Source organism: Aythya fuligula, chromosome 7 (genome assembly GCF_009819795.1).
Source record: "Aythya fuligula isolate bAytFul2 chromosome 7, bAytFul2.pri, whole genome shotgun sequence".
NCBI lineage: Eukaryota > Metazoa > Chordata > Aves > Anseriformes > Anatidae > Aythya > Aythya fuligula.
Genome location: NC_045565.1, coordinates 22,390,851 through 22,408,106, shown reverse-complemented (window position 1 = coordinate 22,408,106; position 17,256 = coordinate 22,390,851). Strand labels below are relative to the sequence as shown.

At 33.3% G+C, this 17,256-nt stretch overlaps 1 protein-coding gene across 4 annotated transcripts in view; it reads left to right on the top strand.

Annotated features, from left to right (window-relative positions):
- KNDC1 (kinase non-catalytic C-lobe domain containing 1) overlaps positions 1-17,256 on the top strand; it is a 62,575-nt gene that overhangs the window by 27,337 nt on the left and 17,982 nt on the right. For 3 of the 4 annotated variants that reach the window (XM_032191056.1, XM_032191057.1, XM_032191058.1), the window contains exons 7-17: positions 4,859-4,973; positions 6,929-7,000; positions 7,103-7,164; positions 9,362-9,520; positions 9,881-9,958; positions 10,167-10,260; positions 10,436-10,598; positions 10,687-11,531; positions 11,645-11,789; positions 13,421-13,512; positions 15,725-16,128. In XM_032191056.1, the coding sequence (XP_032046947.1) occupies positions 4,859-4,973; positions 6,929-7,000; positions 7,103-7,164; positions 9,362-9,520; positions 9,881-9,958; positions 10,167-10,260; positions 10,436-10,598; positions 10,687-11,531; positions 11,645-11,789; positions 13,421-13,512; positions 15,725-16,128 (2,229 nt within the window). The remainder of the gene's footprint in view (positions 1-4,858; positions 4,974-6,928; positions 7,001-7,102; positions 7,165-9,361; positions 9,521-9,880; positions 9,959-10,166; positions 10,261-10,435; positions 10,599-10,686; positions 11,532-11,644; positions 11,790-13,420; positions 13,513-15,724; positions 16,129-17,256) is intronic. The other variant, XM_032191059.1, reaches the window with a different exon arrangement.

Here is a 17,256-nt window from a genome sequence, read left to right as displayed (position 1 = left end):
ATACTTTGAAGTTCTCTTTCATTTCTGATTGTCAGAATGTACTGAATACCTTAAAAAATTTTTTTGAACTTTCTAAAAAACTAAAACTTGAATCTGAGGATTTGTCCACTTACTGCAAAGGCACAAAAAATGTGAAAACCTGATAATGTAATTTTGATCTCCTCTGGCATAAATGGATAAGATACTATTGAAAAGATCTACAGAGCTGCTCTTTCACTAGTTTCCTGTAACAGATAAGTATGATTATGGTAAACAGAAATTTTAGAACAGTATTTCTAGCATCTCTTTAAATATTTCTTCTTCTTGAAAATGCAACATCAGTCCCATCCGGTTGAAGATCAACCTTGTCTACTCTGGAGAACAGAGTTTTTTTTCTTATCTGTCAATAACACTTCTCCGGAGGACAATATTTTTCTAATATCCCAACACTGCTTCTTAATGTTGTGTGCTTTACTACTAGTAGGCATTACTAAAAATACTTGCTTGCTTTTGTCTGGCTTCTGCAATGTATCTTGTGAGGGTTTTCTCAGAGGTTTTTATAGTTTTGCATGCCATAAATAAATATTTTTCACTTCAAGTATGAGTGGGGATCTCTTTTTTCTCTAACCAATTTCATTCCAATCAGGTGTGTATCATCTCTAATGCTTCTAAATGTTTCTCTGCAATTCAAATGCTATGGCCTTCATATGGGAAGGGTTAACAGGAACCTGGCATATATACATTTGTTTTCTGTTGGTCATTCATGCCCTGTCAAGCATGAGAGAAGTCAAAATCCATGTAGGTAGAGAATGACACTTGAACACTGGGGAAATAACACTTGAAAGAAAGAAGACCTGTCTATTCCTACATAGTACTTATTGAGTAAAGAATAAAACTTAATTTGCTTTAACTGCTTAAAATATGTTGGCATTATGTTCATGAAACATAGTATGTTGGAATAGTTTGAATACTTTACTAAGAGTTTGTGCAGTTTTGGTGCCAACAATGACAGTAGACCTAAAAAACAATCCTTACAAAACAGGAAAAAAAATCATCACTTTCACAATAAGTGATGTTTAAATTTCAGTCTTTTTGGCATAAATGTCATCAATATGTAATTATAGGCAATAATAAATCATGTAACTTTTTCATACCTACTATCAAAAATTCTGTGCTGTGAAAAACTTTTCCTTACTTTAAAAATGGGTATATAGTTTTTGTTATGAAAAGGTACATTATAATTCATTGCCTCATCCTGAATTTTTTCACATTTTATAATGTTAGTGGGAAGTGTCCCTGCCCGTGCCAGGGGGGTTGAAACTTGATGATCTTTAAGGTCTCTTCCAATCCAAACCAGTCTATGATTCTATTGTTCCTTGTTTGCTCTTTGGTTCAATATTAACAGTGATAATATAGAACAGAGCTTTAATCAGCATTAAAGCAGTGTTAATGCTTTAAGTAAAGTGTACTTGAGGTCTTACAGATGCTGAACAATTGTCTTGAGCTTGCTTTGCTATAAAGTCTGGCTAGATAATTGAGAAACAGAGTATGCTGCATGCTCTCTAACTAAAAAATAATAATTACAAAAAAAAGACACATTTTCTAGCACTTCAAATTTTTTCTTGGGGCTTTTTTGAGTTGTAGGAAACGGTAATAGCCATGAACTAATCACTTGCATTAAAAACAAAACCAAGACATGCCTAAGTAAGGGAGATTTCCAATTAAATGTTTACCAAAGCATAGATGTGCTCAGCAGAACTTGAATGTGCATTAAGTTACATAACATGCTTAAATAAAATTGTCTCAACTGTAGGCTGAGCTTCCTGCTGGTTTTCGTTAGGAAAATATTTTAATAACTGCATGTGTTTTTCATCACAAACGTGTGTGATGAAACGTGTGTGATGAAACATTATCATGTGCGTTGACTATATATGGATGACTTCCACAAGATGGTAGAAGGAAAAGTCCTCAGCAGGTCCCTTCAGATGAAGTCCTCCAAGGTTCTTTCTTTCCAATATAAAAATGAGCATTTGGAATAATTAGGGACACAAGAAAAATGACCTTTTTAAGTATCTTTTTCAGGAATAAAAATAACCTTTCAATGTTGTCACAGGTGTGAGAAGAACATGAATTACAGTAAGAGGCTGTAGCAATGCAGTCAGTCAGAATCTCTCTAAAAGTATAGGATAACAATTAGCACATTACTAGCTAGCAATATTAATACTTGAAGTTTAATCTTACTTTAGGGTGCTTGTCAGAGAGAAATAATGAGGGGGGTGTACATTTAAATTACATTTACTAATCTGTAATCAGACTACAACTTTTTTTTCCCTCTGACTCGAGTTAATTCAGCTGTCTTGTGAATGGCAGCAATTCTCACTTCTGCTAAGATTTGCTGTTCCTGCATCATTTTTTCTTCAGAAATAGAGTTTCAGTTTCTGGTGCCTTTTCATCCCCTGTGTTACCTATCTTTGATACTTTCCTCTTTCTTATCCTAAACTTCTGCTGCTGCTCTAAGAGTTTATTACTTCTTTCCTGCTGTGCTTAAAGCTCTTTCTGTCATTTATTTCTTCCTCTAGAGAGCTTGAATATCCCAAAGCTGATGAGAAATACCTTTCAGCTTCCTGCTGTACAACTAACTTCAATCTTCAGTTTAGTGAGAGTTTCTTCTTCCTCTTGCTAGCCATTCATCACCTCCTTCTGAAGTGAAAGGTGATTTGTATGTAGAATGGAGGGAGTCCATCTGTCAGCTGTAGCTTTTAGAGCCTCTAGGGACATAAATTTAAAAAGAAGTTATTCTCTTAGAGGGGAAAAAAAAAAAAACAATGGTGGTGTATACTTACCACAAAAATAACCCCGAATCCCAAAATGTTCTTCTTAATATTATAGTCAGTGTGTGGAATTTCTCTTCTTTTCCCTCTGCTTCTGTCCAGGGTCAATTTGAAGATTTGTCTCCTTTTTTCATTGTAAATTATCTGCGAGAAACTACATTTCGGAGGTATTTGAGAGCCAGTATGCTTGAGAGGAACACAGCACTGCTTGAGGACAGTAATCAGTTAACAACAAGAAGATCTATTTCAAGGTGTTTCTAGACTAATTTATTCTTTTCACTATCTAACTTCCCTGCTGCTTCACAACTGATGTCTCTTTATTAGACAGTTATTTCTAGATAAAATGAAGTGAAAGAATTTTTCATTCTGGGATGCTGGTTTACAGTCAAAATTTGAGTGTAAAGCTTAATATGATTACCTGGCTTCAAATCTGTCTATACCAAAGTTAGTAATCTTTGTGACGTGTCCCAATGGAGTATGGGCTAATAAAAGCACTAAAATCATTTTTGTTTGTTAAAGGTAGACAGAAAATAAAACATCTTGAGTAAATAAAAAGGTGTGTTTGATGGCACATCTTGTTAAATATTAATAGCTAATATGGCTCACCTTTAAGGAATATTTAAAGAGTATAAGGCCAAAGTATTGCATCTTCTGGTTAATATTGGATTATCAACAAAGCTTAAGCTACAGAAATTAACATGGTTCTTTTTTCTCTTCCCCATAAATTGCAGGGGAATTATTTGTGTTTGTTGATTAAAGGTGATTTAGTAGTCTGTTCATTACGTGTTTTATGATAAAATTTGAATAGTGTCTAATGAAAGGTGTTTCATGTCCATGAAAAAATGACAAGCAAATTACGATGCAGAGGATGATTTCATCAAAAATAATGATGTACTACTATTGCGTGTGACATTTCCTTAGTCTATTTGGATTTTATGAACACAAAATGTGTTAGCTTTTTGTGATGGGGGATATATGTGTTCATAAAACAACACCAGAACAGATCAGAGGTTTTAATTTGTGTTTGTCTCCTATGCTCCATTTATTTGTGTGTGTGTGTGTGTGTGTCTCCTATGCTCCATTTGTGTGTGTGTCCCGAGTCAATCCCGAATTGATGTCAGTAGTTGTTTTCTGCCACATGGCCTGAAGTTGATATTTAGAGATAGTTTCCTATCTTTGAGTGCTGTGCTTTTTTTTAAATAGTGTGTGGATCTGCCCTAATCCAGAGTTTTTTGCCTTTAGAGTTATTCATTACTGTTCCTTTGATAGAAAAAAAAAAAAAATCATAACGTCTGTCTTGTGTTAAATAAAGAGAGACTGACAGTAAGAATATCTTCTATTAGCACAGCTTGATCTGGAAGGTCTCTGTGTAGTACTATCATGTCAAGTTCTTCTATTAAAAATTCATAAAAATAAGAAAATAATAAAATGTAAAATATGGATTCTCTGAAGAACAGCCAGTTTCTATGAAGCAGTATCTTTGTCACATTTGTCAGGTATCTTTGTACTTTGTCAGCAATCAAAAGCTAAAGTGATAAGGAGGAAAAAAATACTGTTATTGCTCGCAGAAGAACAAGAAATGTTGATGAAATGTTTAAGGTAAGGCTTCTAATGTAACCATTAGGGTAAATCAGGATTTGGATGTGGCTGTGTCTTGTCAGTGGCTATCATTCAGATTTTTATGTTTTTAAGCATAGGTGACATCCCTGTAATTGTGTCATCGTTGATGTTCTAATTGAATCTTTCCTTAGTATAAGAAAGAGCTTCCAAACAGCTCAATCTTCTTGAAACACTTCTATTCTTGCTGAAATCTCACTTGAATTAAACTTTGTTATGCAATTATGAAACTTCGGATTCATCTATACAGTTAACTGTGTAATGCTATTTCATTAAAAAGTATTATTAGTTTACTACCATCACATAAAATAAATACATTTTCTTAATGCTTTTTAGGTGTGTACATTGTATTTTAAGACTTTTTTTCACTGCATCATGAATTGTTTTTGTTTTGCAATAATTTTGAGTAACTCTCTACATCTTGTTTTCAGTGGATCTCCCTAAAACTCCTGTTGTCCTCACATGGTAAACCTCTGAAAGACTATGAACTCTGGGCATTGTGTCATGAATGTTTATGTACTCTGCACGCTTGCACAGATTATCCAGGTAGAGTCAAATATTATTTGAAAATATTTGCTTAGTTGATTATGTTCACTGTAGTAATGTTTTGTTTATTCTGTTGATGCAAAATATCTCATGACTATTTCATTTTGTATATTGAAAAAAATAACAGCCAATGTTTCTAATATTTCCATTTTAAGTTTTGACTTTGAACTTTACTCCATTTAATGGAAATTATCCTTAAAGAGAAACTTCTGTACACTTTAAGCACTATTTCCTTTAAAAATAAATATTTGATATACTTTGCAGCAGAAAGATTATCTCAGCCTCGTAATATATTTCCAATGTTTGTGAAAGCTTCAAATTACTGCACAGTGGCTTAGATTCTAATTGAATATGTGTAGTCAGCCTCTGCAACCATATTTACATGCACCCAGAATGCATAAGTGTTTAAAACACTAAAAACTGAATTGTTATCAGAGCCTTACATACCCTGTAAAAGTAAACATAATGATACAAGATAATAATTGTGAGGCACCTTGCATAAAATTCCATATTTGATGAATAAAACTGCCCTGAAGTTGAATATTGTTTTCAGATTTAGAATATTTTTGCCAGAGGAATTTCTGTTTGTTCTGAGTGTAATTGTGATGATGCTGTATAAACTGCATGTTAAAATATCTTTTGTCTTAATGCTGGTAGAGTCATGCTTAAGTATACAAAATGTGGAATGAAATGGATTTATTATTATTTACTTAGACAGCCCTTTCCTCTAAATCATTCATTGAGTGCACTTTTTTCCCATTATCCTAAACAGGAATTATATGGGTAGGGAAATATACTCCAAAGTTAGCCTCTTCGTGTATTTTGAATTCAGTCCTTCTACAAAAGTCTCCACTGAGACTTTATCTCCTCTCCTCTTACCAGAGGATATTCCTTACATGTTGCTTACAAGTGTTTTAGAGGAACCAGGTGTGAATTGTTGTACTGAATTTGGCTGAGATCTAGTTTGCATGAACTGTATTGCAGATTCAGGCCAGAGGCTTTAACTGTTGAGAAGTAATGACAGTGAGCAAGAATAATTCTCTAGGGAGCTGCCTCTGCAGAAATAACTACTAAAAGTTCCAGCTGAGGAAAGTTTTGCTTTTCAAGACAAATAGTTCAGGTCCAGCTTAAATACTGTAGAAGGTAGTAGGCAAGCTTTTATTTACATTAAGCATAATGAACGTTTTAATGGCTTTAGATGTGTTTTTGTACTATAAAAGCAAAGGGACGATGTTTTACTTTTCTCTCTTACACCTCTTCAACTTGTTCAATAATTTGTTCAATAACAAATATTCATTTTATTAATAATAATTATTAATTAATAATAACAATTAATATGAATTAAGTTTAATTATTAATATAAAGTAATAATATACTGTCCTAGTACTCTTTTTTTTTAAAAAAAAAAAAAAAAAAAAAAAAGCTTATTTGATGATATCCTTCAGGTTGCTTACAGTGGTGGTGGTGGTGGTATTGTTAGTTAAGTGTACCAAAACTAAAATCTTAGTTGAGCATTTTTTACATTTCAACTTCATTGTTTCAGTATTTGTTGTTTTTTGTTGTGGAGAAAGGGGTGAATGAAGAAGGAAGAGAGGAGAGTTCAAATGCTTATTATAAGTTTCTTTTATTGGTACCTTGTGAGAAGCCCAGAGTACGTCTAGCTGTAGTATTACTTTTTTATTATTATTATTTTACTTTTGTTCTACTTGTGTACTTCATTTTCAATGCTAGATACAAACAGAATAAATTTCCAGTATATAAAATGCATCTGCTCTCTGTTGGTTGGTTTCTGCAAGCAAATGTTTAGCAGCATTACTGCTAGCGCATGTTTTGTCATAGCTTAGGGTAATCACTGACATTGCAAATTATTTTAAAAATTATTTGTTTTATTAGTGTTAAATAACAACAAGAACAAATATGTATTATGTCCTGTACTTTGGTGGCTTGTTTTGCAGTGATCTTATGTTTGGACTCTGTACTGATTGACTGCCATGGAAATATCCTCTTTGCTGCTCCAAAAGCTGAAGGTAAACTAATATGTTGAGTGCTCTGCTTTTATTCTATTTGAGGGGGAGAGTAGAATAAAACAAATATCTTACCTTTTGTTTCTGGTTTCTTTTCTCTTTTAGAATCTTGTGATATGTTTTATTTAGCTCCTGAAATTGAAGAAGAAGATGTAGATACTGAGAAGGTAATGTGGCAGGTTATGTAGGTTGCTGTTCATTTTATCAAAGGATAGTAGTATCCCTCTGCCCCTTAAAGAAGAAAGCAAAACTCTGAAAAGCAAGAGATCAAGATTCAGAAAGAAAGCAAGATTCTGATATTTTTCTCAGTATTTCTCAGATTTTTGTGGCTTGTTATATATTGGTCTACCATAAAACTTAGTTGCTTCTAAAAACTCATTTTGCCTTCCAAAATTACTTGAGTAACTGCCAAAATCTGTTCTTCAATAGTTTTCCATAAGGCTTACTTAATTTCAATTTGTTAATACTAAGACTTTGAATTCATGTTTTCATGTTCTGGAGGTCATGCTAAGATCAATATTTTAGACTGTCTAGGCTAAAGCCCAAATTAATCTGCTTTGAAATATTGGAAAATATTGCTAGCAGCATATTTTTATTTTGGGAACATGAATTATGGCAATGTCTCTTACCCGTATAGTTCTCCTAGAGCTTTTTGCTAGAGATATAAGCCCTAAGTTGCTCTCAGACTAGAGATGATTAAAATGTTAATAAATAACAAGGTAACCTTTTGAGAGTTATGGAAACAGATTTTACTGTATCTTTCTATTATATGAGAATAAAAGAGCTAGCTAATATGTACCTTGTGTCCTATAAGTCGTTTAACATTAGAAATAGTAATCATGAAAAAAATGCATTAAAAATCTACTAAAGACTTTCTGTAAATTTATCTGTAACTAGAAAATGCTCATATATCTTCTTTAAAGTTTCTCTTTCTTCTTAAACTGCTTTGATCCAGCATGCAGTTTTTTTAATAGCTTCAGAAGCTTAAACTAACCCTCAAATACAATATAGCAGTTTCACCAGAGAGTACAAATTAATACTCTGAGTCCTTACGCTTTATTCTTTTTCTTAAGAAAATCTAAAGTAATATTTTGTTCTTGTTTTCTCTGCAACATTATATATAGAATAAGCTGAGTTCATAATTTGTTTTTTTCCTGTTATTTGTATAACATTTTCAATTTTATGAAAATTTAGTTAGGATTATACATAGGAATAAACACTCTGTAGTGCCAGTCACAGTAACTACGTCAGTAAAGGAAACTTTTTTAAGGATGTGCTGGATTGGATGGCAAGTTTTTCCTAAATAAATAAATTTAGGTTGAAATTGTGATCTTGGAATTCTGAACCTACAGGGAAGAAAATCATTTGGATATGACAAAGCTGCTTTCTCATATTTCAAACATTCTATACCTATTAGTAGCTTTTATTCAACAGCTCAAAAGATTCATAGGCTACTTTCTTTCTTGTGAACTTCCTTGTTACATGGTTGGTGTCATTCACTTGGCTCTAAAGGGTGTTAGAAAACATTTTGTTGGACCACAGTATCACACTTAGGTTTCTGTCTGCTGAGCCTTTTTAATGCCTTTCATAAGGTACATGAAGAAGTACGGTGCTTTCACTTTGTCAAAATTATATTTTTGAAGTGTGCTTCATGTAAATCAAGCATTAAATAGTCTGACTCTGTCTCTGTCTGAAGACTGTAATTCTTCAAATAAAATAAGAAATCTTGTGAAGACCAGGTACTTTTCAAGGTCCCCCATCAAGGCAGTTTCAATTGGTCTAGATGCAGGTAGCACAATAATTCCTAAAATAAATATACAGTACCCAGTTTTTCTGATAGGTATAATCATCTCTGTAAAATATGACTTGTACTGGCAATCTTGTAATTACTTTGTGCCATTTTCTTTCTGAATTATCATGACCTTTTTAAGTAAATTACTGCTGGCCAGGCTTTATTGTAAAACTCTAAGGCTTGCAGCAATAGGTCTTTATATAAGAAAGGAGCTCTTCAAAATGTTTCTAAACCCCCTTTTTTTCCTGAATAATTTTCACAGATAAAGAATAAGGCAAATTTTGTCTGTTGCTCCAATAGTAGAAAATTAGCTACTATTATTGGCCCTGCATGCATAACAACTGTTTTTTGAAATATGCTGGGATTTTCATAAGCATCTTCAAAAGCCAAATGTAATCTGTACTTTGGAAGTGCTAGTTTCTCAGGGGGTGCCTTTTGGATAATTTGCTGGATTTGGTTTTGAGGAACAGCTATTTTTTGCTTTTTTGTTTTGTTTTGTTTTCTGTTGTTGTTTGGTTTTGGTTTTTGTTTGTTTGTTTACATCTTACCTCTCTCCTGTGTTACATGATTAGGTCTGCATTTATGGTGTTGCTGCAGTTCTGTGGATGGCAGCAAAATATGGCTTTCCACCTAATCACAAGCTAGCGTTGCCAAGAAAATTAAAAAACCTTCTTCTGGATATGGCAAAAAAAAATCCTGAAGAAAGACCTTCTGTAGCTGATGCAATTAAGGTTACTGGATTTAAGCAATTTTATTAGAAATTTATTTCTGTTTGAAGTCTAATTTTAGTGATTTTAATATCAAAATAGTAATATCTTTTTTCTGTAGTAGCTTGATACCTAACTGATAACCAGTCACTTTTGATATGAACATCAAATCACTTGGATGATGTTTTTAAAGTTACATCCCTAAGGATGTGTTCTTAATGTATATTGACATTATTAATAAAGTACTTGTAATAAGTTTCTAAAACATTCTAACCTTGGATTGCTTTTAACTATTTACCTTGACTTTATCCTTGTCCAAGAATATCTCACATGATAAAAAACTTATTTATTGTCTGAAAACTATGATTTTATTTTTTTTTTTAGACATGCAGTTATTATTTACTTGAACAAGGAGTAAACAGCAAAAATATTTTGGCATTGTTGAATAAATCTGTCTTTAAGGTACGAGTGCCGCCTTTTTTAATTCTGTACATTTTTTCAATTAGTTCTGTTAAGTGTGTTCCAGTCATATTTTTCTCCACTGCAAATATAGTTAGATTTGTTCAGACTGAGGGGGAGGGGGAAGCATTTTCTTGTAGTAATGCGCTGAGTAGAATTTTAAAAAGAAAACGCTAATAAATTCAGTTTGGACTTCAATTTTTATTGTTAGGCTGTTGAGGAAGACGTAATCTCTTCTCAGAATCATGGTGCTTTTGAAATTAAAAATGAAAGACTTGAAATGAGTCCTTCAGAGTCAAGCCTAGGTAAGCAGACTCTTATGTATTTCAGGTGTTTTAATTTTCTCTAGAACAGTTCACTGTATGAGATTTTCTCTGTCAAGTGCATAGGTCTTTTTTTGTCTAAATTGATTATTATTTACATTGCATTTATATTTTACATGTTTTTCATCTTTCATCTAATTGTGTTTTTTGCTTTCAGGATTTGTGCCTATTACCAGTGAAAGTAAACTTATAGCAGTTAAAGGACCAGTACCATGCCAGATTTCCCTAAACAATGAGAAACCTACATTACCTGCAGCATTCACCTCTCCTGCAACTCACTTTAAGCCTATCATTCTGCAACAAGATGCAAACGTAACAAAGTTAGTATATCCTGAAGCAAAATAAGTTAAAGCTGCACTCTTATACCTACTGGATGTGTCCTGTAAAAATTCTTTTTTTCCTTTTCAGAGAGGTTCACATGCCAGCTACTGAGAAATTCAAGAAAGAGATGAGAAAAGAAAGACACATGGACCACAACAAATCAGGATATGTAGAAGACTCTGAAAGCTATGGTATCAAGGACAGAGTTGTTGTTGAAACTGCACCTGAAATACCTGAGTGTCATTTACAAGTTCCAGGCCACTCATTCAAAATATCTTCAGAAGAGCAAAAGTCAGGCAGTGTGCTTACTTCTGCAGTTACATTACCACCACCATCTGATTCCTCACATGTTCTACAAGGAAAAAGCATTTTATCTGATGTTCCTTCAAACTCCTTAGCTTGTCCTACGTCTCCTAATTCTCTTCATATAAATAACATCATTCTCAAAAATGACTCAGAGAAAAGAGTTTTAACATTTGTACCAGTACACTTAGCTGTGTCTGAGCAACTACCAAATAAGCCTCTTCGTTCAAGAATTGCTTCTGATTGCTATCATAGTTTGCCAGTGTTACTTTCGAGTACTATTGCAAGTTATCAACTGAGCATGCAAACAGAAAATGAGTCCTCCCTGTGCAAAGTGCAAAACTGTGAGACTACTAATACACAGAATGCATTTGACAAAAGTAACAAAGTTGTTCAAACCAACTGCCAAGAAATTGAGTGTGCTATAACTGTAGACAGTATTTTCACGGACCAAGGACAAACACCATGTACCTCACTGGATGAAAGTACTTCTTGTGTCTTTGATGTGGAAGTCCTGTCTCATCAGAACAGAACAAATGACACTTTGCTACAGAAAGTGGTTTATCTTATACAAGAAGAGTTTGCATTTGATGGCTATCTAGAGAATGGAGTTGAAGTTTTTGATATGGGTATGTATAATTTCTTCTGTATGTTATATCACTGATATTTAAGAATGCTATTAGTAATATCTTTTTTTCTCTATTTTTCTTATGTTTTATTTTTTATTTAAAAAAAAAAAAAGGTAACTTCATTTTAACATTAAAGGAAATCAAGTTTGGTGTGTTCTCTGATACAATCTGTGAGAAGTTTTGTGACCTCTACTGGGATGAAAAATTACTGGAGAATCTCTATCGAGTAGTAAATGGAGAAAGAGCTTCACATTTATGGTAACTATTTTTCAGTGTTTTCCTTCTTACAGTTCAATTTAATGCTCTCTACTTCGCAGAAACAGGAAAGGATATGCAGCTCCTCTTCGGGTATCTTTATTTCTTTTCTGTCAACTGATAATTTCCCAGTCTATCAGATACTTCAAGGCCTTCTCCATAGCAAATAGTGCTTAATGACTTAAAAGAAGATATTACCTATTAAGTTTGTCTGTAACTCCATCCTAGGATAGCTGAATAATGGAGCTGAAATATTGTTTTCAACCATTGTTGGAGAACTTCGAAGTTGTGATAAAGGCTGTTTAAAGTGAAATAAATTGTCCCTACTGTTCAGTTTAATTATTCTATTTGAGTTCAGTTATTTATGCATTATTCCAAGCTCTCATTAAGTTAACAATAAATTACCTTGGTACATCTTTTTGTTCTAATCACACTTAAGAACAAATAAATTAATTTAGCTTTACTATAAATATTTTACTTAAACTTAGTTTGATTCAGTATGCCTTCTGGCAATCTTTTGTAGGTAGTCCATTAAGTGAGAAAACACCAGCTTAATTAATTTCTTATTTTTACTACTTCATCTTCAGTGACTTATCTGCCAGAAAAATAATAAAAATAATTCCCATTTTATTGCAGCATCCAAATGTAGTCTACTTCATCAAAAAAAACAAACAAACAAACAAAAAAAAAAAAAACCTGAAGGCTATCATAAACAGTAATGTTTATATGTGGAAGTTATGTATGTTTTCTTTGTTATGATCTGGAATTACAAACTGGAAGTTTTGACTGGAAGCTTGGTGAATATGGTATAAAAAAGAAATCAACGTTAAAAGATACATTTTTTTTATAGCAAGTTTCAGGGATAATAGACTACATCCAAATATCAGGTACCAATTTGCTGGCTCCCTTTCCGTTTGGTTGAGATTTCTAAAAAGCCATAAAAACTGGTGGGAGGTTAGGTTCTTAATTCCCAGAGTTGAATGTTATGGCATAAGAAACTTGAGCTGTTGTAAACGAGATATATGAAGAAGTCATCCTCAATAAGAACTGCTATTGAAAAGCAAAGTCTTTGAGAGCAGGAGTGGAAAGGAAATAATGTATTATTCACTATAAGAATAGAGGTCTAGCTTTTAGCTCACACTCAAGAACGACCTTTTGAAACTGATATCAGATGTCTTGGAGACACTGCTTACTTAGTATTCTTCAGACACTGCTAAAGAATATAACTGTTTTTAATAATTACCTTCTTTGACTTAAAATTATCATTATTCTTATTAGGGATGACTTACAGTCACAGTGTTATCTAGAGGGTTAATCGTGAGTGATAAACCTTTTACAGTAATTTGTGGTATGTTATGTATAGAGTTATGCCTTTTGTCTGTATGTATTCTGATATTTCTGTTGTAATTTTGCCAATTGCTGTAAAGGAAAATCTCTGCAACTTACTTGGTATGCTTTAATGTCCATTTGAAATTTTTATCTTGTCAAATAATGCCTGAAGCTGAACATGCAAACTTCAGGAGGTAGTTAAATGCAGTAAAGTTCTTCACATATGTGGTGACAAAGGACATTTGTAAAATGTAAATATATAAGGATATTAAATGTTATTTTTCCCAATCCTCATGTATTTTCAGCATAGCTGAAGCAGATGACTCGAAGCGTGGCAGTGTATTCCAAGATCTGAAGAAATCTGACAGCTTTTTGGCAAGCAGTGATCAGACAGAGGGTGAGAAGGGAATTTGTGTTTCTAGATCTTTGTGTGTGCTGGGAATCTATCAGTGACTCAGCTTTGGAGAGATTGCCACTTTCAGTGGGTTTTCAGGAAAATATTCAGCTTAGCACTTACAAAATTTATCAGTGAATCTGAGCATTATCAGTGCCTTGGAACTGTTGTATTTTATATGAAACTTATGTATGACCAACTGTCATTGGGTATGGGGATGCCTTTTTAGTTTACTAAAGCAAGATGTCACTGTTGAAAAAATCCTGAATCCTAACTGCTATGTGTTATTTTCATGTGTTCATCCAGTAGATGTTTTTACCTCCTTCCTGGTAATTCTTCAATGACTTATTTCCCTATTCTTCTATTCACTGAAGTAATTTTTTTTAAAGATGGCAAAAGGAACTATGGGTCAATTGATTTGTTTATCAATATATCATGTGATGCAAAATTTTTGCTTTCTGAACACAAACTTGTTTACAAGACACCATTCCATGGCAGTTGTTGAGCTTATATTAGTGGATTGTTTATTTGAACTACTTTGGAGTGGGCTTTGCATTTTTTCCAGCATACTTTGTAATTGAATGTTTACAAAATGTTTCATCTTTCAGTTACTGAATTAGAGTCTGGCCTGGGACTGGTAAATCCCATTTTTATGAAAAACATTGTCCTCGCTAGGCTTAGTATATTCAAGGACAGGTTATATTTGATTGTGATTGTATGAGTTGTTGTGTGTTTTTTTTCAATAACATTTCACAGAGATGGAAGAAAAACGGTTGAGAAATTCTTAGGACAAAAACAACAGCATATTTAAAGATTTGCTCTTAGTCTTTGTTTTGCGAAACTGGAATGTCACTACTTTTTATGACAATATCAGAATGGATTTTCATTTTCCTTGTTAACCTTAGCAGCACTTCTGTGTGCTTCTTTTTAAGAAAGATTAGCTCAAACTGAGAGAGGGGGCTGTATGCAGTACTCTATGTGAGGTTCTCAGTGGTTTACAACATTATTGATCTTTGCTGGACATCTTTAGCTTTATACAATATATTGTATTAAATAGCAATACAGCTCAGTTACATATTTAAAGTACAGAGAGAAGTGAAGGTATTATGTGTATATATGCAACTACACATAGTAATAAACTGCAGTGTTAGGAACAATAAGAAGCTAATGTCTGTTGCTGGCAAGGGAATACCATTGAAAAGCTATGCTTCTGGAACCTTAATAGAAACTACTGCACCTTTCTGGGTATCTCAACAGCTGCCACAAACTCAGTTGTGCAATTTGTTTCTGTAAATTTACATTATGAAACCTTGCCTATTTCAGGAGTCCCAAATCTCCTTTCCAGCATGTTTCCATTAATTCGTACATAAAGTGCATATTATTCCGTCTATTTTTAAACTGGATTACTTCTCTGTTTTGAGCAAAGTTAGATAATTTACGGAACAGCTTATCCCCCTACTGTCACTTAACTTTTATGGCGTAACTTCAATTTGTAAGTTTGCACTTGGCTGGTGTTACACTCTGTTACAATTTTCCATTTTGGCTCAGAATGAGTGCAAATGTAGAGCCAGACTTTCCCATGGGAGATATGTGACTTCTTTGCACCAGTAATTCAGGTCCATTTGAGCTCCAAGTCTGGCATATCCAAGCCCTGGAGGATTTCTCAAGTGAAAAGAGTGACTTGTGGCAGGCATAAAAGCACCTGTCAGAATCATACCAACTTTTCTTTGACTGTCACCTCAATCCTTTTCATTTGGTAGTAGCTATTATAACTGCATAGAAGTCCCATCATAACCCAAATGAATGAGTAGGGAGTTTAACATGTCCCCTTTGGCTGTGTCAAATGCCATCTATGTATAGAATAAAAGCTTCAAGACCTATAGATGAAAAGGACTTCAAGAGCCAAGCTTTTGCTGATGCGTACACAGGTCTGATATTTTTGTTTAGAAGTTTCTGTACTATGCTTTTATTAAATGCTCGTTCTACGTATGCAGAATGTATTTTCTAATTTTCAGAAATTTACTGACCAAAACTTAATCATTCTGAAATGTCTTTAACACTTTACAACATGCAGTTGAGAAGAAAACACAGAGCCAAAATAAATATGTAACACTGTTAGAGGGCATAGGTAGTCTCATGACTGTAGTGTTTAAATTTAAAAAGCATGCATTACAGAGTGACCATTATTTCTCCCCCCACCTCTACACTCCTCTAGGAGAAGGGGAAGCAACCTTTGACATGAAGGATGAGCTTATGATAAATACATCATTAGCTGAGATGAGTTTTGATGGGATGCCTTCAGATAATTTCAAAAAAGAATCAAGGCTGCAGAATACTACCCCTACAGAAAAAGAAGGGCAATGTTTACAAAGCAATGGCTGTCATATTGGTCTAGACTTTGCAGAGGACAATGTAGAGCCGCAGGAAGAAACCATAATAAAGACAGCTGGAAACAACTACCTTGTGCCTCCAAATCTACCTGACTTTCATGGCTGTAGTCCGGGTTGGAGCAGTGCATTTTATGGAGCTGAATGTTTTGATTCAGAAGTTCATAGTTACATGAAAAATCTTGGAAAGCAGAAATCAAGTGAGTCACAAAATATAGATGCTAAAAAAGTGGTGAGTATATTGATTTAAAATCACTAAGATCCCTCTTTACTTGCTGGTTAAAAGTATGATTAAATTTGTTGCATTATACTGATTTCAACCCCACTTTCTTCTTTTAAATATTGACTCTTTTGTATTGTTTATATAAAAAAGTCTTGGTACAGTAGAATATCTTTAAGACTATATAGCTGAATAATTTTATAATATTGTATTAAATGTTCTTTTGCATAATATTTTATTAAAATGCTTTTTAAAGGTCTTGTTACTACAAATTCAAGAGGATAATTTAAGTTGTCAGCTACTTCTTGTTCTCAACAAATATTTTTTTCTTTTACTACCACAGTATCAATAATAAATTTATTGATCTTTCTGCTGGCATTACTACAACACTGACTTTCTGTGAAACACAGTGTATTTAAAATAAAAACACGGAATCATAATGCTCCAATTGCACAAAGTGTTAAATCCTGAGCATTTAACCTGAGCAAAGAAAAGCTTCATAAAATTCGGCTATTTTTTAAAACTCTATCAGACATGGATGTTACAAGTTTTGACTAGTCTATATATAAAATAGTGAAAGAAATATGAAACTGAGATTAATGGGTTTTCTTTTCTGCTATTGCAGCAGACAGGAGACCGTGATTCTTAGCTGTAAGCCAATCAGTTATGAATATGTGAGTGAAGTGCAGCTTTACCCAGGTTCTTTCTGCTATCTTTTTGCTGCCTGATTGATCAAACCAACCACTACAAATCAACTGTGAAAATATATGGCATGACTTTAATTTCCATAACAATAGCTGACAAAGGCGTCAGTTCATACTTCATTTTGAACAACATAGATGTTGCTGGTGTGGTTGATAGGGGTAGTATTTAGCATTTATGAGTCTTTGTGTATTGTACTTCCAATGTAGCTAACAGCTGTATTTGTACAGCTAAGTGTTTTCAGCTAGTTTTATTTGATAATATGAGTATTTATACATATTATACTTGGAGCACAAGTTATTTAGAAAATAAATGTGGTCATTAATACTTAATAAATGTTAACGGTTAACTCTGTGTGTAAACATCGAATAAGTGCTGTGCAAATGTCAAGCAGAATGATGTAATATCTAAATCAAAATTCTGAGAATTAGACTCAAT